Here is a 23,962-nt window from a genome sequence, read left to right on the forward strand (position 1 = left end):
AGTACTCATGAATTTTGTCCCAAACTTGATACGAGTGATTGGAACCAAGACCTCTCGACAATACGTACTTCGAAAGGGTAGATTGTAGCCAAACAAGAAACGTTTGGTCTTGAACCTCCCAGGTTTCATATTCTGGATTAACTTAATCAGCGATGCGATCATCTTTGGTGAGGTAACGTGGAGGAATGATGGGATTAACCACAAATTGTTGCAGCTTGTGCGATTTGATTACTAGCTCTATGTGTTGACGCCAGTGTAGATAATTGGAGTCATCAAGTTTCTCTGCAACCGAATTGGGAAATGATTAATAAACAAAATTGGAAGGAGCAGAAGCCATGGATGCACAGTAGGAAGCTTCGCAAAAGAACAAGCTTACGAAAAAACGACTCTAGATACCATTTTCGATAAACTGAGTTAGAGTGAGAGAGAAAATGAAAAAGATAAAGCTGATATTATTGCTCAGAAAGAAAAATCTCAATGAGTTAGATAAAATAGAGGTATTTAAAGAGTTCTGACTTGAGTAACTAACCACAACTACCTCTAACTAACTTCTAACAGAAAGTAAACTAACTCTAACTACCTCTAACTAACTTCTAACATAATGTAACTACTTGGGTGCAGTTAAGTGAAAATTGACAACCCTTACAACATATAGACTACTGTCTAATACTAGATGGGTGCAGTTAGCAAGAGCTAACTACCCTTACAATTATGAAACAAAACTGTTTATACAGTTATGTATTTACATACTCCAATAGACTTAAAAGTGGATTGTTGTCCAATGATGTATAAAACTTATTTTTCAGTGAAAACCTTGTGTGCAAAATGTATTAATAATGAACTTTGAAATACTTTGATAAGCATAAGAAGTGCAGTAAAAATACTTCGTTTTATACTGGTTCACTTAACCTGAGTTATGTCTAGTTCTCCTTTACAAACCAGTAAATGATTCCACTAATCAAACTTGATTACAATAAGTATTTTTTTCTACCACTTCTAGTTTACATGTATTCTCAACTGCCACAACCCGTAGACTTCCTCTAAATCTAAAAACACCCAAATATTGTTTTGTTACTAAGCCACTCCTGGCTTTCACAAACAAAGGTTTGATATAGAGTTTACAATGAAGTTATAATCTCTCACAAGTATTTTGTATATCACAAAGGATGAACTCTCTTAAGCTTATTGTATTTCTCAACCAATGCTTTTCTTTTTCCTTGTTTCTTGATTCACAACTCTTGTTTTTTGTACATGTTCTTTTTTTCTTCAATCCTTGATGTCATATTTATAGGTAGAGAGAAGCTCGTAATTGTGGAGAGTATCTTCAACATTGAATAATATGACCGTTTTGCAGATTGATCTTGTTTCTTGGAATAAATTGATCCTGTGTGTTTTTGTCTAATATGATCAAAACTTTTCATATCTGTCATTCATAACTTAATATGGTTGTTAGACTCATAAAAGGAAATATAAGATTGATTCACAAATATATTCCTTTTAAACAAAATCATATAAACTTGTATAAATGAATAATTCGAATAAAATTCTCTATTCAATCGGTGTTTGGATGGACTGGAATAGTACTTCCTACTTCTAATAGACAAGTTATCCACTAATGGATAAGTTTCAACTGGTGTTGCTTCCAGTCTTCAAACCTGTTAACTTACATGCAACAAAATGTTTAACATAAATTTACATCTCTGTTTTCATTAAAATTTCAAGAGATGTCTAGGTTGTCCAATGATGGATCGTCTTGTGTCTAACAATAAAGATGTCACACACATGATACAGGCAAAATGATAACAATCCGAGAAAGGCATCAAGGTTTATTTGTGATTGCAAATTACCTAGTATTTAAACTCAAGGATTCCATCGCAAAAGAAAACTTAGAGGGAAGATAAAGAGAGAGAAATGAGAGTTCTCTGAAAAATGAAAAAAGATTTGAGAGAATGATGAAATGTTATTTCTCGCATTAACAATACTTACATAATTCCTTTATATATCCTAGCATAACCCACATAAAGGTCTAACAATTGTTAATTGCAAGCTACCTGCACTAACAAACTAAAGGCTGACACGTCTACTTCACCACCTACCAAACACAAAGGGAAGTTCTATTGAACTGCTATATCTATGTCTATATACTCTATGGTTATGAATGTTAGGCTTTGTAAGAATAATAAGAGAAAAAAGGTGGGAATAACAAAAATGAGAATGTTCAGATGGATGCGTGGCCACATAAGAAAGGACATGATATGAAATGATTATATACAAGGAGATTTGGTGTGTCATTGATTGAGGAACAAATGATAAAAAAATGATTAAGGTGATTTAAACACATACAAAGAAGGCCAGTTGAAGTACAAATGAGAAAAGTAGATTGCACAAATTTTAGTCCTATTACAAAAGAGAAAGGGAGACCAAGAAAGATATTATAGAAAGGTTTTAGGAGATCTCATGGGGAATAATCTCTAAAGATTTGGTCTTTAATTGAGATGAATGATGTATGATTCATGTAGCCAACATCACCAAGCGGTATAAGACTTTTGGGGAGATGCATTAATTTCCTTTTTTGTTCTTCAACCTCAATTGTTTTTTAATTTGGTGAAAAGCAGAAGAGGGAGATAAAAGAGGAAGTTGAAAGAAATCTTCTAAGGAGATCTTAGGCTAAATAATGTATTTGAAACTTTGGTTTTTAACCGTACCGAATGACGTTGTGTGATCCATATAGTTGACCTCACTTAGTGGGATAAGGCTTCGTTGTTGTTGTTCACCCTCAAGTTCCTTATTCTATACTATTTCTTTGCTAGTCATTATGCATTGTTATGCCTCATGCTTTTGGATGTGTTTGTTTTGTTCATAATATGGCTTTTGGATAGGATAAATTGTCACAAAATTGGTTAAGTGCATCTTTCTTGGATACTTTCATCTTCAAATAGGTTATAAATGACTTTACAGATACTACTAGATACTACCTCTTCACTGATGTCACATTTTTTTAGCCTTTCCCTTTCTATTCTTGTTTTTGTTTTTCTTCATGTAATTCTTTGACAGAAGCTTTACCTCTTACACTCCTCTCTTTTCAATTAACCTTGGTAATTCATGTTGTCCTTATCCCATGTGCCTTTATACAAGTATATTGTTACTGCCGAACTATTTTTTACATTCCTTTGAGGTTTCTATTGATTGAACCCTTGCTGTAACATCACTACCTATTCCAAGTCCATTTTCAAATGTTGACCTTCCAATTGCAATTGCAAAAGGTATTCATTCCTCTCATAACTTCCATCCTATTTTTTGCTTTCTCAATTATCATCTTTTATCTTCGCTCTATTGAGCTTTTATCTCTTCCATGTCTAGATATTTTGTTCCTAAACTCATTAGAAAGGTACTTTCTCATCTAGGGTGACTATTAGGTAACAACAAAAGAGATGATTGCATTTCAAGCTTATGGTAATCAGGAGTTAGTTCCTCTCCCTTAAGGAAAAACTCAACATGATTTTCATTGGATTTACATAATGAAAAATTGTCCTAATGATAAGGTTGATCACTTCAAGGCTCTTCTAGTTACTAATGGTTTCACTCACGTTTATGGTGATAGCTTTTCACTTGTCACCAAGATGCCATTTGTTTGTCTCTTCCTTGCCATGACTCCCATGTGTTATTGGGCTCTATTTAAACTAGACGTTAAAAATGTCTTTCTACACAACGAACATGGAGAGAAAATTTATATGGAAACCTCATTGTTTTTTAGGAGGAGTCTAATTTGGTTTATAAACTTCATTGCTCTCTTTATGGGTTAAAGCAGTCTCCTTGTGCTTGGTTTCAAAGGTTTAGTATTGTTATTCAACTATTTGGCATGGTTTGAAGTGGGTGTAATTACTGCCATTGCAATTATTGCCAACGCTTTGGCCATGTGGAGGACCAATGCGTCACCAAGGCTAAACAAGAACCTAAATTTTCTATGTATACTCACATTGTTTCTTCCCATGCTAATTATAATGAAAATCTCCAGCTCCCGGTGACCATACAATCCTCTACACTTGTTGCCTATATTTATTAGTCCTTATCCAGTGGACCTTGTATACTTGACTATGGCTCATTTGATCATATGTCTAGCAACAAATCATTTTTTTTCATCTGTCCTATTTGGATTCATTGCCAAATGTTACATTTGCCAATGATTCTCAAATAACAGTTCAACGAATTGGTTGAACACTTCCCTTTCCCACACATTCTATGCTTTTTTGTTCATGACCTTTATTTCATCTTTGGCTGCTTGTTTCACTTTTTATTCATTCATCAAAACACCAATATTTTGGTTATCCTAGTTTGTAGAAAATGTTTTTATGATTCCCAATCTTTCCTCCAGGTAATCCTTTCAATTTGAGTTTTGTTACTCAGATAAACATACATGAAGCAACTATCTACATCAAGTTAAGAAAAGAGCTTCATCTCCTTTTGCATTGATTCACTCTAATATTTGGTGTCCTACTTGTGTTATATCACCTTTAGATTACCAATATTTTGTTGATTTAATGGACAATTTTTCCCATTGCCACTTGTTTATTTTTAATGGAAATTGTTCTAATGTTTCACCAATTTTCCAACGTTTCTTTGCAAAAATTCAAAATTGATTTGGTAACTCTAAAAAAATGTGCATGAATAATGCTTGTGAACATTTGTCTACTCTATACTGTTTCAATCTCTTTTGTCCTCACTGAGAATTGCTCAACAAACTTATGCTTATATGTTTTAGCAAAATGATATTGTTGAAAGAGAATCAATACTTGGTTGAAACAACTTGCACCTTTTTCACACTCTATTGTTCCCTGACCATGAACTCTATCTTGTTCCTCTCTGCATCTTTGGCTGCTCATATTTTGTAGACAAACTTTGCCAAATCTCTCAAATGCATTTTCCTTGTCTATTCATGTCTACAAAGAGGGTTATCACTCTTAATGACCAACATTTCAATGATATATTGTCTCGATTGATGTCACATTCTTCACAGCTAGTGCTTTCTTCTCTCCTTTTGCAGAGCACAATGTCATTGTGTCTATGAAACTCTCACATCCAATTGTTCCCTCTATTCCTTTTTGTTACCCTAGCTCCAATTGTTGCTTACATGTTTCCTTTAATCACTTACTAGTGTTGGTCTTACCCTCAACCTGTGTTTCCTTCCTTTGATCCTCTAGACTCTTTTCCTTCCTCAACTAACCCCTCTGAGTATGTCACATACACTTGAACTTCCAATTTTGTTATGCAAAGGTATTTGGTCCTCTTGCAATTCTAATCCTCTTTATGCTTCTACTTTAAATTATGATCATTTATCTCTCAATTCTCTCTCTCTTATTTCTTCTTTGGATTCTATGTCCATTCCCATATTTACAAGTCAAGCCGTGGCTGATCCCTGTTGGTGACATGTAACATGCTATAATGGATGAAATGTTTGCCATACACTCTAGTGACACTTGGGAGCTTGTTCGCGTACCTCCTGGTAGGGCCATTGTTGGTTGTCAATGGGTCTATACAGTGAATATTGGGCAAGATGGCAATATTGATTTTTTTTTATCAGCAAAATAAATTATTATATATATAGTATTAAAACAGTATCAGAGGTACTAATACAAAAGGGATATACAGTCCTTATATCTAGACACCAGAGATGAATGGTATTCTAGATATTAGGAGAACATCTAGTTTGTTCTAATTGTATAACGGTCCACCTTGTTGCTAAGGGATATAAGTAGATTTTGGCCTCGACTGTAGGGACACTTTTTCTTCAGTTGCAAAAATCACTTTGATTTGTCTTTTTCTTGCCATGTTGTCATTGGTCTCTCCGCCAATCAGACATTAAAAATGTCTTTTCGCATGATGCATTATAGGAAGAGGTTTATATGGGACCAACCTTCTTGCTTCACTACCACTGGAAAATCTCCCCTTGTTTGCTGATTGTGACATTCTCTCTGGTTTAAAATAGTCCCCTTGGGCTTAGTTTGGGCATATCAGTTTTGCATTGCTACAATTTGGCATTGCATTGCTACATTTTGGCATGACAATGTGAGGCTGACCATTTTATCTTCTTCACTCACTTTCCTCCTTTATCTTGTTGTCTATATCAATGACATTGTCATCATTGGTGATGATGAACCTGAAATCTGTAGCCTCAAAGACTATCTATTTCATCAGTTTCAAACAAAATATTTGGGGCCTCTCAAATACTTCTTGGGAACTGAGGTTGCCCAGTCTCGTTCTAGGGTTGCTATTACTTAATGTATGTATGCATTGGACATTCTTGAGGAGACAAGTATGCTTGACTACTATCCTTGCAATGGACCCTAATGTAAAGATTCTTCTAGGTTAGGGATAGCTCCTATATACATGCATACATACATACCTATATACATATACATGTGTGCGTGTACTTGTATTTCATTTGTTTTAAATGACATGGACTAATGAGAGGTTGTCCCATCACATGTATACATGAACATATATAAATGATGCAATGAATGATTTCCATTTAGCTGGAAATGAAAATGACTATTTGAAGCTTCATGGTGTAATCACTTTAAAATGATGTAAATAGATTTCTAGGGTGCATGTACATTTTTCCTTTCTAGATTTTCTCAAATAATCTTTTTTTTTTTTGTAATGGATGATGGATAAGAGTAAAAGGTTTGTTATCAAAGGGTGATTCAATGTGGTATAAGAATGGCTAACCAAAAAAAAAAAAACTATCATAAATATATTTTATTTAATTGTCTCCTCCATTTTATAAAAAACTACTGCTTGACATGACAAAAAATGAAAGAGACTAGCCCCTTCTAAAGATATTTTACCATGCTACTTTATTAGGGCTTCCTCTTATCATTTTCTCCACGTGAATAAGCAATTTAGTCCCTGAGATTGTACCCATTTTGCATATTAGTCCCTAACTTAATGTTAAATTCAAAATAATCCCTATCTTTGCATAAGTGTTACAAAATAGTCCTTCCGTTAAATTTTAAAGTAACGCCATTAGTGAGGTCAATTTTAGTGCCACGTGGATTATCCAACGTGGCACTAAAGGATGACGTGGCATGACACGTGGACGTGCCTCCTAAAAGATGTCATGTCATTTGATGATAACAAAACGAGTAAATAGACAATTTAGTCCCTGACTTTGTACCCCTGTTGCATATTAGTCCCTAACTTAATGAAAAATTTAAAATAGTCCCTATCTTTTGCATAAGTGCTGCAAAATAGTCCCTAACTTAAAAGATGTCAGAAATCATGCTTAAAGTGTCCATGCATTGCAAAGGTTGTGCCTTGCATGATTTCTGGCGGCACAGATTCCTCCTTGGATTCCTTGTCATCTTTTGATTCCTTTGGTTTTTTCTCTTCTTCTTTCTTTTCTTCTTTCTCTGCTTTTTTCTCCTCCACTTTGTTTTCCTCTGGTTTTTTCTCTTCCTATTCAAAACACAAAAAAAAATCAAAACTCAGAATGATACATTGATGGTAATTGAAGAAAAAAAAGAGGAAAAGAGAATGGTTATGCATACCTTGCCCATTGGTGTTGACGGCTACAGAGATAAGGTTGTTGCTGTGAATTTTTGGTTCTTTTTATTTGTGCAAGTGTGTGTGGATTCTTTTTTGTATATATGCCTCAATTGGTTCAGAACCATCAAATTTGAAGAAGCCACTCATTCTATCATCATCAAATGACGTGACACTAAAATTGACCTCACTAACAACGTTACTTGAAAATTTAACGGAAGGACTATTTTGCAATACTTATGCAAAAGATAGGGATTATTTTAAATTTTTCATTAAGTTAGGGACTAATATGCAACAGGGGTACAAAGTCAGGGACTAAATTGCCTATTTACTTGTTTTGTTATCATCAAATGACGTGACATCTTTTAAGAGGCACGCACACGTGTCATGCCATGTCATCCTTTAGTGCCACGTTGGATAGTCCACGTGACACTAAAATTGACTTCACTAACAGCGTTACTTTAAAATTTAACGGAAGAATTATTTTGCAACACTTATGCAAAGATAGGGACTATTTTGAATTTAATATTAAGTTAGGGACTAATATGCAAAATGGGTACAATCTCAGGGACTAAATTGCCTATTCACTCCATTTTCTCCCAATGAAATAGTTAATTTGTATTTTATATAAGTACTAATCATTATAAACCTTTTTGTTATTGGCTATACTCATTGTATAAATTTTTTGATATATATTTTCATCAATATAATCCCCCTCAGAAAAAAGGGTCCGCCCCTGCTGTAGATTCTTATCCATAAGATATTTGCCATGAAATTGCTAGAAACTTCTTACATCTTACTGACGTTGAGTTTCCAGCCATTAATTGGAAGATATAAATTGTTTTGAGACCATCATCATAACATGCATGTGAATATGACTAATTATATTAATCTTTCTGCTATCTATTGTTGAGCAGGTGAGTAACATGTGGATGTCAGTGACATCTGTGAACTTCAAAATCTCATGTGAACATAATGAGAACAATTTTTACTTACACCTTGAGTAATTCTTACAGGGTGAAGGAGAAGAAAAACATGTTGGCAAGATTATTGAATTTTTCCAAACAACTGATGGTCAAAATTATTTCCGAGTCCAATGGTTTTACAGAATTCAAGATACAGTGAGTACTGAGTATGTCATGATATTTATCTAGTCATGTCAAAGGATATGCCATTGTAACTGTTGCTTCCATTTGATTTTCAGGTTGTCCAAGACGAAGGTGGTTTTCATGATAAGAGGCGTGTATTTTATTCAGCAATAATGAACGATAACTTAATAGATTGCATAATGGGAAAAGCTAATGTCACACATATAACGCCTAGGGTATGACAAATCTTGGTTAGGGTCTTTCTTAATTTGTTTATGCATCAGTATTTGTATACAGTATATACTGACAGCCAATTTTTTTGTGGGCGACTTGTTGCAGGTTGGTCTGAAGTTGGCTTCAATTTCATCATCTGACTTCTATTATGACATGGAATATTGCGTGGATTATTCTACATTCCGCAACATACCTACAGGTTTGTTATTAAGGAGCCCAAGATGCTTTTTGTCATCAGTTTCTATATCTGTTTATTTGTCTTGTTTGATCTATCACTGGAGAAGGAAATAGGGGGCTGGGGAGCCTTAAAACTTGTAACAAAATTTACTTTTAGCAGTAGGTGACAACTTCTGTATGCATGCTTCTGACATCTATTTTGGCATTTTCATGCATAAAATCCATCTATCCCTTTGTTGATATTTTGGTGTTTTAGAAATAAAGGAGATAATAAAGAGAAAAGAGACTTTTAATGATAATTTTTTGTATACTAAACTATGATGATTTTCAATAAGATGTAAAGTGTTAATAAAGCCTTAAATACTCATCCTTATTTACAGTAATAATCTCAATAAGCAAACAAAGTACAGAATATTATAAAACATGGAAAGTAGGAAATAATCCTGAGAGATAATTTCTATGATACTCTGATAGGAACCTTGCCTCCTCTAGATGGGATAAGCCCATTAAGGTTTATCAGTGTAGGCCCAAACCCAAGTGAGTCTCTGTTAGTTGTTTGTAAGTGTGAGTAGGGAGGGCAGATTAGGAAACTCACCTCAGACAGTTAGTTAGTGGAGTGTGTGTGTGTGTGAGAGCACATTCTGACATTCTGTTATATATGATTCTGTAATGATGATTCAGGGCATCCATTGGGATCCTTAGTGGAATTTGGGAGCAGAGAGATCCTCTCTCTTGCTTTGAGAGCCTCGGCTCTTGGCTAATATCTCTTCCCTATCTTGCGGTCGTCTCCTCTTGTGATTTGCAAGTACCATTAATACAGAACTTATCATACTCTAAATTAGTTTAAGATATAATATTGATATTATGAGATGTTTTAACAATTCCCCTCAAGCTAAAGTTAACTAAGATTTAAGCTTACCATAAATATATAAACCCTTTTAAAATATAATGTGGGCTCTACCAAATGGGTATGAGGTGACTGATAGTCATGCTCTGGTGAGATATTGGTTGAGTGGATTGGGTTTCACACATTTTACCAATCATGTGTCCGCAACAAAGGCTGGACAGTTGATGAAAAAGGTCTGCAATGAGGGCTAGATTCTCTCAAGATAGCAATGAATGTTGACAGTGTTAACAAGTAGGGATATTTAATACTTCGCTTCTAAGTTTCATTTGTTCGTATGCAATCAATGTTAGCTGCCTTGAACTGTTCCAACGATGTTCTTCAAATATATGTTCTGTTTCTCTTAAGATTATATCTATTAAGTGTCAATATACTGCCTTAAATAATCCTGTTAAGACTAATGAGTTATCACCACCTTCTGTTCTTGAGAGTCTCTCAACAGATGCCTCTACAGTAACTGAGAGTCAACCCTGTTCTGAGTTGAACAAGACAGAATTAGCATTACTAGATCTCTATTCTGGGTGTGGTGGCATGTCAACTGGATTGTGCTTAGGTGCCAAAACTGCATCAGTTAACCTTGTCACGGTATTATAGATAAAATCGTTTTCTTTAATGAAATTCTTACTATTTATGAATTCCATTAAATATCATCTATGATACATTGATCTTGCTTTGGTTGGTGTTTTGCTCAGAGATGGGCTGTTGATAGTGATAGGTCTGCTGGTGAAAGCTTGAAACTAAACCATTCGGACACCCATGTGAGTGCTGACAATCTTCTGCTACAATAAAGATATTTGATGGTAACTTTCCACATCAGAGATAATATATTCCTTCATTGTATAGGTGCGAAATGAATCTGCCGAGGACTTTCTGGAACTATTGAAGGCGTGGGAAAAGCTATGCAAACGGTATAATGTCAGCAGCACAGAAAGAAAACTTCCATTTCGATCCAATTCTTCAGGAGCAAAGAAACGAGGGAATTCTGAAGTTCACGATATTTCTGATGGTGAACTTGAAGTTTCTAAGTTAGTTGATATTTGTTTTGGTGATCCCAATGAAACTGGCAAACGTGGTCTATATTTGAAGGTAATAAATCCAATGTCAACTTTTGAGTATTCATTTTTTTGTCTCTTTAAAACCATATAGTAGACATATTTGCTTACTTGCTCTTAGATAGTGATAGTCATGTGACCCTCAAATGACTAGTACTTGCAATTTTGTCAAATTCAATTATATTAGCTATTTACATAATTCTCTAATTAAGAGATAATTATTGTGGATTCTAAAAAAGCATAAAAGTTTGAAAGCTCGTGTCGTGCCTCCATCAATAAAAGACAAAAGGAAGTTGAGTGATGGGTTGTAAATTCATTTTGATGGCAAAACAAAGTATGGGAACCATTTACAGTAAATGTTTGTAAATAAATAAATGGAGTTCAAACTTTTGTTTAAGGATTAAATAAAAAACTGAATTTTTAAAAAGCTTAGGGACCTTGACCAGTCAAACTTTTGTTCAATGACGAAAAACCTTAACAGAAAAAAGTTGAGGGACCTAAACTTTTGTTCAGGGACTAAAAACTGAATTTTGAAAAAGTTTAGGGACTAAAATCTTAGTTAACCCTTTTTGTAATTAATATTAGTGAAAATTAAAGCATGGGTTTTCATTACCTTCAGTTTTTCTGTTCACATAAGTGGAATAGAATGTTTGGGCTTCAATAAAATCATCCTTTTTTTCACAAAGCTCAGATCCATTTGCTTTTTTTGAATTTTAGGATACTACTAGCTGTAATAAGAGCCCCGGCAGGCTTCATTTTGTAGATTTTTCTCATGGTCAAAGATTTCCAATTTTAGTACTACCAAGTTCATAACATCTGCCCCTTTAACAGGAAAAATTGTTCCTTTACTTTCTTATCATTTACCCATATTTTACCCTATTGAATCTCTAATAATGTTTTGGTTCATAAATTGGTGATGATTGCATTACCACGGTTGTTTCATAGGTGCATTGGAAGGGTTACAGTGCAAGTGAAGACACATGGGAACCAATTAAAAGCTTAAGGTATGTATTTCTCGATATTCAGTGTGATTAATGGTATTAAATATTCTCAGAGCATCGGTACTTATTTATATTTGTAGCAAGTGTAAGGAAAGCATGCAGGATTTTGTGAGGAAAGGGATGAAATCAAATATCTTGCCTCTTCCTGTAAGTATTATTTATAGTATAGAATAGATATGGTAATATCTTGATGGATTTTGCATTTTAAATAGAGCTGCTGCTTAAAATTATTTCAGGGTGAAGTTGATGTTATTTGTGGGGGTCCTCCTTGTCAAGGAATAAGTGGATATAATCGCTTTCGAAACTGTGCATCACCATTAGATGATGAAAGGAATCGTCAGATTGTGATTTTCATGGACATGGTGAAATTTTTGAAGCCTAGGTATGTTTTAATGGAAAATGTGGTTGACATATTGAGATTTGACAAGGGTTCGCTTGGAAGATATGCATTGAGTCGTTTGGTACATATGAACTACCAAGCAAGGTTGGGAATCATTGCTGCTGGGTGTTATGGTCTTCCCCAATTTCGGTTGCGTGTTTTCTTGTGGGGTGCTCATCCAAGTGAGGTCAGTTTTAAAATTTGGTGCTAGATAAAGTTGATATGTACAACTGAATACAAACATCTCTCTTAATATCTCTTTCAAAGATTGTCTATGTTAATCCATCCATATTTATGGGAAAGCATATGCCTCTCTCGATCGATGTCTTCAACAGCTTGCGTTAACTGTTGTCATATATAACATTCATTTATTAAACCTTAATGACAACAACCAAAGTTTTTTTCCATTGGGTAGGTTCACCTACATGGACCAAATTATGCCATTGTGTTCTATCAGAATATAATTATTCATAGAGATCTAATTCCATTTTAATGGTTTCATTTTTTTTAGTCTTTCTCGACCTACTACTGGTATCTAAAATGTTACATGAGTCTTTTCTTAATTTTTTAATTTTTTTAGCTAGCTCAAGGAAGAAAGGTTGCCCATGTTTTATATGTAGTATTCTAGCCATATTTTTACCCCTAGGACTAGACATGTGGAGTGTGAATTTTGTGGTAGGACTGGACATTTGTGAGTTGTCCAACATTGAGATCAGATTGGCTTTGATACTATATTAGAAACAGATTGGGCTTATTTTGCTCCTAAAAACTAGCTAAAAGGAGGACTGCACATCTCTTAGGAGCATTCTAGCCTTATTTTTAGCCAACTCGGGACATCTTAACAATATCTAACCAATTAGTCCCTCTTGAAATTTTGTTCTATGCGTTAGATGAGGTGTGCAACACGGGATTAAGAACCAGGGCCATAGTGCTCATGATTTCACAGAAAATGCAAGGAAGTGAGTGATGGATGGCAAGTTTAGACAATAGAGCCTATATCGAGGTGATTTTGGTAGTGGCATGAGTTAAGCTTTCATATTCAGCTTTTTAAAAAAGAGCATGTGAAAAAAATGGATTCTTCAGGTAAATGTGAGAAGAGCTTCTAGTTCTACTTCTTTGATCAGAAGCGGTTCAAACTTGCTCTCAATCACCGAGATAACAAAACCATAATCTTGAGGTAAACCTTCAAGAATCACATCAATGTATTCTTGAGGTGTAATCAAATCTCCAATAGAGGCTAACGAATCAGCTATGGCTTCAATCCGTAACATGAATTCTGAAACCAATTTGGTTTTGCGAGTTGTAGAGCGTAACTGGCAAGCTTTTGCATGATTTAATTTCAGAAAATGATCATGAATTTCCTCCCACAATTGATAAGAATGCACACTTCCAATAACGTGCGACAAAATCAAGCTCGAGGGAGATGATTGGAGCCACGGAAGAAGCACTTGATCCAGTTGCTCCCAAGAGGTATATGAAGGATTAACAATTCCAGCACCATGATTGCTTTCACTGGTGAATTGCATTGGAATACTTTGACAAATGAGAAAATGCTGAAGCCTGTGAGCTTTGTTACGGGCTATACTTGTTGGCTCCATAACAGGAAGTTTTTATCATTAAGTTTTTCTGAAATGGTGTGCAAGAAGGTGATAGGTGCAGTGGAATGAGGAGGAGAAGGATCGCTTTTGGCCATGTTTGTAACTTTGTATCGTCAAGCTCAATATACCATATAAATGGTTCAAAGAAAGTTTAGAGAATAATTCTAGAACAAAAAAATGATTTCATTCCCAAGTGTATAACTGTTATGTAAGGTTAGTTATATCGGCTCTAACTAGCCCAAGGCTTAAGACAGATGTCAATTGACAGTTGTCAAATTAAATGAAGGATGTATCAAATCTGCCTCAATGTCAGTTTTGGTAAATGGAAGTCCCACAAATGAGTTCCTCCCTCAAAGGGGCATTAGGCAAGGGGATCCGTTAGCACCATTATTATTTAATGTAGTGGCGGAAGCTTTTATCAGGGTTGATGAGAAGGGCAATAGCAGAAAATCTGTATAAAGGCTATTCAGTGGGATCCAAAAATGTTAACATAAGCATTTTACAATATGCGGACGACACCATATTCTTTGGGGAAGCAAGTATGGAAAATGTGAGAGCTCTAAAGGCTACCCTCAGGGCTTTTGAGTTAATCTCAGGCCTAAAAATCAACTTCGCAAAGAGCTGCTTTGGAGCATTTGGGGTAAATGAGCAGTGGAAGCTTGATGCGGCTAAATACCTGAACTGCAGTTTGCTAACTCTTCCTTTTGTGTATCTCGGCATACCTATTGGAGCCAATCCGGGGCAAAAACAAATGTGGAATACTATCATTCACGGATATGAGAGGAAATTGGCCAAATGGAAGCAAAGATATGTATCATTGGGGGGGGAGGGGGGGGGGGGGGGGAGTGACTCTAATTCAGGCTGCACTAACATCAATTCCAATTTATTTTTTGTCTTTTTTCAGGATTCCAAAATCAGTGCAGGAAAAATTAAAAAGGATTCAACGCAGTTTTTTATGGGGTGGTGGAACAGACCATAAAAAGATTGCTTGGATTAAATGGGACCAAGTTTGCTTGCCAAAAGAAAAAGGAGGTCTGGGGATTAAGGATATTGACGCCTTTAATCTCGCATTACTTGGCAAGTGGAAATGGAACATGATGCAAGAAAAAGGGGACCTTTGGACCAGAGTTTTAGAGTCGAAATATGGTGGATGGAGGAGTCTTCATGAAGCAGGGAGGGCAGCAAAGCAATCTGTGTGGTGGAGAGATTTAAAGCAATCATTCAATATTCCAAATCAGGGAGACATGATTCAAAGCAACATGAGATGGAAGGTGGTAGGCGGGGACAAAATAAGATTCTGGGAAGATAAGTGGAGCCAGCATCAGCAAACACTAGCAGAGTGATACCCTAGATTGTACCAAATATCATCACAGCAGAATCAAACCATTAACAAGCTGGGACATCATAAAGATTCAGGATGGGAGTGGCAATTCACTTGGAGAGGGTCGATGTTTGATAATGAAATTGAAGCAGCCATCAATTTCCTAAGGGACATAGAAGGTATGGTTATTCAGCAGCATGGATCTGACGAGTGGGTATGGTTAGGAGATCAATCAGGGAATTATTCGACACGCAGCGCTTATAAGCTGATATGGGAGGCTACTGCAACAGGCCAGCAAGAAGAATGGTGTATGGAATTATGGAAGATAAAAATCCCTAGTAAGATTTCGGTGTTTGCTTGGAGGTTGTTAAAGGATAGACTACCAACAAAAAGGAATCTTCACAGGCGACAATTGCAGATTCAGGACATGCGTTGCCCTTTTTGCAGAGATGCTGAGGAGGAGGTCTCCCATCTTTTTTTCCACTGCAGCAAGATCCAACCAATCTGGTGGGAATCAATATCTTGGCTGAATATTAAAAGCGCCTTTCCTCTCAGACCTGTACAGCATTTCCTTCAGCATATCTCTATTCAGATAAAAGGAGTAAGGGGAAAGAGGTGGAGATATTGGTGGCTAGCGGTAACATGGGCTATTTGGAAGTTTAGAAACAGAATGTTGTTTTCAAATGCAGAATTTGATATTAATAGATTGTTTGATGAAGCTATTTTCTTGACCTGGACTTGGCTTAGACATTTTGAGAAAGACTTCTCAATTCATCTAAATCAATGGTCAAGCAACATTAGACAAGGCTTTTGTATATGTAATGGGTGATACAAATAGAACAACTAGATGTTCTCCTAGTATCTAGAATACCATTCAGTGCTGGTGTCTAGATATAAGGACTGTAAATCCCTCTTTTGTATCAGTACCTCTGGTACTGTTTAATCTTATATATATAATGCATTATTTTGTTAATAAAAAAAAAAATTAAACTGGTAATAAAATTGTAACCTGTTAAAAAAATTTGTTAGACCACATGACTAAGTAGTCCTTTAGAAAAGCTATGGTTTTGTGTGGAAAGTATACATCTCAAGTTTCAAGGGTTTGAAGAAATTTTATAGCTCACCTTAAAAAATGAAGAAATTGTTATATTCATTTATGATTTGTTCATTGTTAATCTCTAGCAGGTTATACCCCAATTTCCACTGCCAACGCATGATGTTATCGTCAGATACTGGCCTCCACCAGAGTTTGAGGTATTGATCCTCATGCTTAATTGTATAATTTCATCAATAGTCTTGTATATTTTTACTAGTTTTGGCTTTTATATGCAGCGCAATGTTGTTGCTTATGATGAAGAGCAACCTCGTGAGTTAGAGAAAGCTACTGTTATTCAAGATGCCATCTCTGATCTTCCTGCTGTACTGCTCTACATTTATTTGCTTTTTTTCTTTTTTTTTTTTATGTTTGGGAAGACTCCTCCAAAGTGAGCTTGTCTTGAAAGTGTAAAAGTAAGGGTACCCTTCATTTATTTTTTTGTGCTTGGTGATCTTAACTCACCAAGATTCTAAGGTGGATATACCCTTGCTCACTATAAACACTTACTTTAGATGACCTTTTTCTTTATGTTTACTAGTGTTCCACACGACTTTAAAATAATTCAATATTATAGGTCATGAACACTGAAACTCGTGATGAAATGCCATATCAAAATCCTCCAGAAACAGAATTTCAAAGATATATACGATCAACTAAGTATGGTAATAGCACCTTCCTTTCTGTGCATAATTTGTTACTAATCATAAAATTGTTTTTATGGGGTATAGTTTTTAACTGCAACATTTCTGTGATAATTGACTCTTCATTCATCTGTAATATTAAATATAAAATTAAAAGTTTTGAATTTTATTTGTTCCAGATTCAAGTTATGAAGCTTAGTTGATTTGAGTTCATCATAAGCACTTGTTTTTCCTATGTTTTCTTTGTAGTCATTTCATCTGCACATCTTATCTGCATTTTTTCCTTTTGTAATTGCTCTCTTATGTGTGTTGTCGATAGATCTTTGGACCAAACATCAAGCTCATCTTTTGTTTCCTTGTTATTCACTGAGCAGAGATGACTGGGTCAAAATCAAATGGCACAACAGAGAAAAGACCCTTATTGTATGATCACCGTCCCTACTTTTTGTTTGAAGATGACTACCTACGTGTTTGTCAAATTCCAAAACGCAAGGTTGTAGTCTATATTAAGTTCATGAATTACACTTTTGTTTCATTCCTTGTTCACCCGTAAATATATTATGACTGTAGGGCGCAAATTTCCGTGATCTGCCTGGTGTAATTGTAGGAGCTGACAATGTGGTTAGACGACATCCGACAGAGAATCCATTGCTACCATCTGGAAAGCCATTGGTTAGTCTTTATGTTTTCATTGGAAAGAGGTTTATATTCATTTGCATTCATTTGTCTTCATTGGATTAATTATCAATATTAGAGTATGTACTTGTATAACTGTGAAAACAGTTTTGTAGAATGATTGTAAGGGCCGTTAGCTTTTGCTAACAGCACCCCTTGTGTTAGATAGCAGGTTATATGTTTGTAAGGGCTGTTAGCTTTTGCTAACAGCACCTCACTAGTATTAGGAAGTCAAAGTCTGTTAGTGTTAGTTTAGAGGGTCAGAGGGTCAGAGGTCTATATATACCTCTGTTGTAACTAACTCTAACTTTTTCAGATCACAATAATATCAGTTCCCTTTCTCTCATTTTATCAAAGAATCAATTTGGTACCCAAATTTTTAAGAGCTCCAATCTAGTCCTTTAATTCTTAAAATGCATCACTTTGGTCATTTCTGTCAAATTGGCATTGATGGCATTAGGATGGAAATTCCGGCAGTTTCATTTGCAAATAGTGGCAGCTAAAAACCACGGCTATATTTTTTTTCCTATTTTTACAAACACTGCCTTGAGGAGAGCAGCCACCACCAGCACCGTCTTCTTCACCAGCATTGGAAAATCCAGCTTCTCGTAACGCACAAGATCTTGCAGATGCTCATCTCGTTTGACGTCCGCTTGACGTTCCTCTCATCGATGGATGCTCTCCATGGCAACATTGGAATACTCACCAATTGCGACATGCTCATCCTCCTCGGCAATTCTGGCTCCACCAAGGAGCTCCTCTGCCTGGTGCCGTACGCAAGGGCGAAGGGCAAACTCCTCGTCGTGCTCACCTTCGACAAAGGCAACATGTTTGCGGCGGTGTGTGACATGGCTGTGCATTTGCTGCTCCAAAGAGAGCTCTGTCCGACAGTATCCATTCAACCTCACACCGGTCACCTCCACTGCCATTCAGATGGTGTTCGGCTTTACCGTGGTGGTGGTCGTCGAAGAGGAGGAAGGAGATTATGACGGTTGGGGAAACAGATCTGGGGAGGAAGGAAAGGAAAAAAAATATAGTGGCGGTTTTTAGCCGCCACTATTTGCAAATGAAACCATTGGAATTTCCATCCTAATGCCGTCAACGCCAATTTAACGGAAGGGATCAAATTGATGCATTTTTAAGAATTGAAGGACCAAATTAGAGGTTTTAAAAATTTGGGGACCTTCATAAACAACTAAGGGGGCATTTGATAGGGGAGAAGATTTTTCATGCCCAGGAATCATGATTCCTAGGAATGAATAAAATTTGTTTGATTAATCATTGAGAATCTTTAGATAAACTTCTTAGGAATCAAAGAATCATACATATTTTTACCGATTATTTTAATTATTTATCACATTATATAATTTCATAAAGAATAACATGATGTTTTTAGTAGTAAAAGAAAAATTAAACTCAGGAAAGTAAGATTCCCACCTGCCCCATGGGAAAGTTTTTGTGGGAAACTAATTAAAAGATTTCCAGAAAACATCCATTCTCAGGAATATTATTTGTTTAAAATGCATACCAAACATGGCAAACTAAGTTTCTCAACCTATGACCGAAAAACCAAAAACTTCTCCCCTACCAAACGCCATAAATAAAAACTTTTGTACATGTCTGTTACTCAACTTTTAACTATAGAACCTTCATAAATAAAAACATATTCCTTGGTCCTCTTTATAAGACTCAATTAATTCACAATGATTAAGGAAATTAGTTGTATTAAATTTATCCTAAATTTATATGTTTCGTAAATTCACAGTAATGAGATGTACTATTATCCTTTTTTCCTTTGTTTTTGTTGCCTTTCATTCTTTTAATCTTTCTCTTCTTGTCAGTAATTGTTTATTGCTTTAAATTTATTGGTTATGCATGTGAAGAGACAAAATAAGGTTCCCAAAGTGCTCTATACACAAAGTTAGACTCTGTATTCCGCCTACTCTTTATTGAACTTAGAAAAATAGCTTATGATTAAAGGCATTGTTGTAAAAAAAAAGAAGAATAAAAATAACAATGCAGGAGACATTCGAGATTGGTTTTTATTAAAAGGACCGAACAAAACTTTTAATTTGGTTCTTATGAAAACGACCGGAGGGAGTATATAAATGTATTTGATCTTGAATGTACGCTCTATCAGTTTTAAATTTAAAGCTTTTGTAAGGAAGTTTGAAAGAAGTTATGAAGAGATTAATAGCGTCCAAACATGTCATGATCACATACCAATCTGTATGAGCACTTATTATAAGAAAAATAAGATTTAATTGGATGTATCTGGTTTCACCAAGCAGTTGAAGTAAACAGGTTTTCTGTTTAGGTTTCTTATTTCATGTCTAGAACAGCATGAAGTCAAATTATTCTTATTTTCGTTCTAGAAAAGCCAAATGTGTAGTCATTTTGACAAATAAATCTAAATTTTTAAGAAGTATGATAAACTGGAGATACCGATAATGCTGGGAAAAAAAATGAATTGGCTTTAATATGTTATTCCCAACAGTCAGGTTTTCTGCGAAACATAATCAAAGGATCTATACATGCTCTGACTATTATTCTATGCTGTCTCAGGTCCCAGAATATTGCTTCACTTTTGAGCATGGGAAGTCTAAGAGGTGATTGTTTTTCAATAGAGTAGTATATCTGGTGATTTTTCTTTCTTTACTACATTTGAATGACTTTTAATTTGTATTTTCACATATATGTAGACCATTTGCACGGTTGTGGTGGGACGAGAATCTTCCTACTGCACTAACCTTCCCAAGTTGTCATAACCAGGTCTTACTCCGGTCTTTGATTTGTAAAGAAATCACACAAATTGATTTCTTATATATTTGAAAGTCTTGTAGGTTGTACTACATCCGGAGCAGGATCGAGTCCTCACTATACGAGAATTTGCCAGGCTGCAAGGATTTCCTGATTATTATAGATTCTATGGGACTGTAAAAGAGAGGTACAAAACATTCTTTAATTTAATAAAAACATAAAATAGGCTTAAATATGTTTAGTGCCTAAAGACATACAAATGTTTGGTTTTAACCCCTTTAAATTTTGGATTTTGTGTTGTATCCCTAATCAATAGTATCATAAAAACAGTTCATACATTGTCATGTGTCGGCTGGACAAGTTTTCAAGTTTTTCTTTTTACTCTTTTTGTTTTTTAAAAACCATGCAATGCACGGGTCCAACTGCTATTTTTTAAAAGGTGAGCATTGTCACTGGTTGTTAAATGCCACATGTCATTTAATAGTTCCTGAAATCCATTTTTCACATCAGCACTCAAAGAATGTATATGATATGTGATAATGGCAGGGATCAAAAGTGCTCTTTTTTAAAAAGCAAGGATTACCAACTAAAACAAAATGTAAAACTGAAATATAGTAAATTTAAGCCTATAAAGTATTAAGGGAGAAAAAATATATTTAAGCCTATAAAGTATTAAGGATGCACTTTAGAATCAATTACTTTGTTTGCAGGAAGCAATCCTATGGTTGCAGTTTCCGAATAGCCAGAGACAGAAAATAATATTCTTCTAATTATTTCCTGCATTTTACCAAGTCTCCGTACACGTAATTTTCTGTATTATTGTTGTTATGATACTATTTGTAGGTACTGTCAAATTGGAAATGCAGTTGCTGTTCCTGTTTCACGGGCTTTAGGTTATGCCCTAGGACTTGCTTGTAGAAAGCTCAATGGAAATGAGCCACTTGTAACCCTCCCGTCCAAGTTCTCTCACTCCAATTATCTTCAGTTATCTAAATGCGTGTTTGGAAACACGTCCAACGAGGTGAATTCACGTCAATTCAGGGCTTTGGACGCGGAAGCTACACCGGGTAGCATTGGCCAAGACTCACGTGTGGAAGATTCGACACAGCTCCAAACATGCTATAATAATCAGCCTGGCAACACTGACTAACATTCATCCTATTCTTTTCATTGATTTCATTGTAACCAGTGTTTATATTTAAAGTTGTTGCTGAGAAATTTTCATTTATATGTATCCGGTGAATTCTCCTCAGCAACTCCACTTTAGTTGAATTCACACTTTTATTTATTTGCATATCTCTTTGGCTTTAGCTAGTAAGCTAATACGTTCAAGACTAGAGGTAATCTTGAGAATTGCTTTCTTTCTCGGAGTAAGTGATTCTTTCCTTGCCTGATTTCTTTCATGTAATCAAACAGGTGGTGTAAAAATGCTACCCATTGTCTTAAGGGCATTGATTAATATTTATAAAAAAAAACTTTGTTATTAAGGTGCCATGCAATGGAATTTGATATTAAGAATAAAAAATAGTTATTGGAATTGGAATCACAATTAATTGAAGGATATTTTTGAAATAATATCATTAAATATACTCAAAGTAGTTAAAATTGATATGTATTCGAGTTCAAAAATATTTTTTTTTCTTATATTTAGATTTAGAGTGAGTATGCGTTAACATGACGTAATTGCGTAGTACATTACAAAATGTGGTTGGTATCTCGTGTTATATGTATGTTTAGGTAAAAAGAAACACGTCAGAATTCAAAAATTAATAATGCAAAACCAAGGTAAAATGCACCACATGTGTCAACTATTGATAACACCCAACCAAACATGTTGAACAACGTTATAGTCGAATGATTTAATCAATGTGATAATGAGAAATGAATGAGTGAGTATTTAGGCTTGAGAGAGAATATAACTTTAGGTGGTTGCAACAATGTTTTTCTAGGGAATAAGGACTTATGATGTGAACCTCAGAAAATCATTATTAAGAGTGTTCAAAACTGAATCGCTTCAAAAAAAATAATCAAAAATTGATAACCGATTATAATCAAAGTGTCTTTGAATTTTTTTATTGGGAATTGTTTGGGGAACCAAACATTTTTGTTGGGGCACTCAACAATTTTCATAAATGCCAAAAATACTCTTATGGGTATTTTTGGTTATAAATAATAGGATGAGTTTTTCATTTTTGTATCGCCAGTTTTTTTTCGCAAAATCTCAGTCACTTAGTGTATGTTGCTTCCGTTAAGGTTGGTTTTGTTGGACAAGTGGCCTCAGGAATTTTAAGAAGGGGGGGTTGAATTAAGATTTTGTTAACTATTCCTAATTGAAAATTTTCCTTTCTTAGATATTCCCTATATTCAATTATTTCTTTAATTGTAAGTTACTCGAATAACAAATAAGGAGAAGTAAACTTAAAGAAATATAAACACAACAGAAAGTAAAAGAGATTAAGGAAAGAGAGAATGCAAAATCAGATTTATACTGGTTCGGTCACAATTTGTGCCTACGTCCAGTCCCCAAGCAACCCGATTGAGATTTTCACTATCCTTGTAAAATCATTTACAAGAAATGAACCATAAAGGACTTTCCTCCTTTGTGTTCAGTGATTACAACCAACAAGTTATTCTCACTTCTTGCAATGAACCCCAATGAACGTTGGTCCCTTGTGTCCAGTGATAACAACCAAGAAGTTATACCCACTTCTTGCAATGAACCCAAAAGACGTTGGTCTTTTGTGTCCAGTGATCAACCAAGAAGCAAATCCTGCTTCTTGCAATAAACCCAAGGAACGTTGGTCCCTTGTGTTCAGTGTTTGCAACCAAGAAGACCTCTTCTTGAAAACAGTCACCAAGAGTAGGTCTCTTGAAAAGCTTTTTTTGTAAGAATGGAGGAGAGGAAGAAAATAGAATAGTACAAGTTTTTGTCCAATGAACTTTTCTTGACAAAGCAAGTGTTGAACAAAAAACTCATAGAAAGATGTTGAGAATTATTGTTAATCAATATATTTTGAAATTCGTGTCATGGTCACATATTTATAGTCATTTGATGGCTCTTAAAGAACCATGTTAAAAGTTGTGACTCTTGGCAAAAACTAATCAATTTAAAAGTTATAACTCTTTGGCAATTTATTTTTCAAAACTAATCACTGGTAATCGATTACCATTATGGTGTAATCGATTACACAGTTTATTTTATCAAAGGTTGTGACTCTTCATGTTGAAGTTTGAAATCCAACGTTCAGAACCACTGGTGATCGATTACAAATATTGTGTAATCGATTACACTATTTTGAAAATATTTTGTCAGAAGTTGTGACTCTTGAGATTTAAAATTCAACGTTAAAAAACATTGGTAATCGATTACATGCTCATGGTAATCGATTACTACTTTGTAAAACAGTTATAAAATTGTTTTGGGCTTCTGGTAATCGATTACTGCCTTATGGTAATCGATTACCAGAGAGTAAAAACTCTAGTAAAAAAAAATT

At 35.0% G+C, this 23,962-nt stretch overlaps 1 protein-coding gene across 3 annotated transcripts in view; it reads left to right on the plus strand.

Annotated features, from left to right (window-relative positions):
- Window positions 1-21,943, plus strand: part of LOC114390454 (DNA (cytosine-5)-methyltransferase CMT2) — a 33,454-nt gene extending 11,511 nt beyond the window's left edge. For 2 of the 3 annotated variants that reach the window (XM_028351193.1, XM_028351195.1), the window contains 18 exons: window positions 8,559-8,663; window positions 8,747-8,866; window positions 8,970-9,063; window positions 10,388-10,530; window positions 10,638-10,703; window positions 10,789-11,031; window positions 11,943-12,001; window positions 12,079-12,145; window positions 12,235-12,564; window positions 16,479-16,550; window positions 16,629-16,715; window positions 16,967-17,054; window positions 17,408-17,526; window positions 17,604-17,705; window positions 20,274-20,317; window positions 20,411-20,480; window positions 20,552-20,655; window positions 21,312-21,943. In XM_028351193.1, the coding sequence (XP_028206994.1) occupies window positions 8,559-8,663; window positions 8,747-8,866; window positions 8,970-9,063; window positions 10,388-10,530; window positions 10,638-10,703; window positions 10,789-11,031; window positions 11,943-12,001; window positions 12,079-12,145; window positions 12,235-12,564; window positions 16,479-16,550; window positions 16,629-16,715; window positions 16,967-17,054; window positions 17,408-17,526; window positions 17,604-17,705; window positions 20,274-20,317; window positions 20,411-20,480; window positions 20,552-20,655; window positions 21,312-21,618 (2,220 nt within the window). In that variant the 3' untranslated portion in view covers window positions 21,619-21,943. The remainder of the gene's footprint in view (window positions 1-8,558; window positions 8,664-8,746; window positions 8,867-8,969; window positions 9,064-10,387; window positions 10,531-10,637; window positions 10,704-10,788; window positions 11,032-11,942; window positions 12,002-12,078; window positions 12,146-12,234; window positions 12,565-16,478; window positions 16,551-16,628; window positions 16,716-16,966; window positions 17,055-17,407; window positions 17,527-17,603; window positions 17,706-20,273; window positions 20,318-20,410; window positions 20,481-20,551; window positions 20,656-21,311) is intronic. The other variant, XM_028351194.1, reaches the window with a different exon arrangement.
- The last annotated feature ends 2,019 nt before the right edge of the window (window positions 21,944-23,962 follow it).

This window comes from Glycine soja, chromosome 16 (assembly GCF_004193775.1).
Source record: "Glycine soja cultivar W05 chromosome 16, ASM419377v2, whole genome shotgun sequence".
NCBI classification, from domain to species: Eukaryota; Viridiplantae; Streptophyta; class Magnoliopsida; order Fabales; family Fabaceae; genus Glycine; species Glycine soja.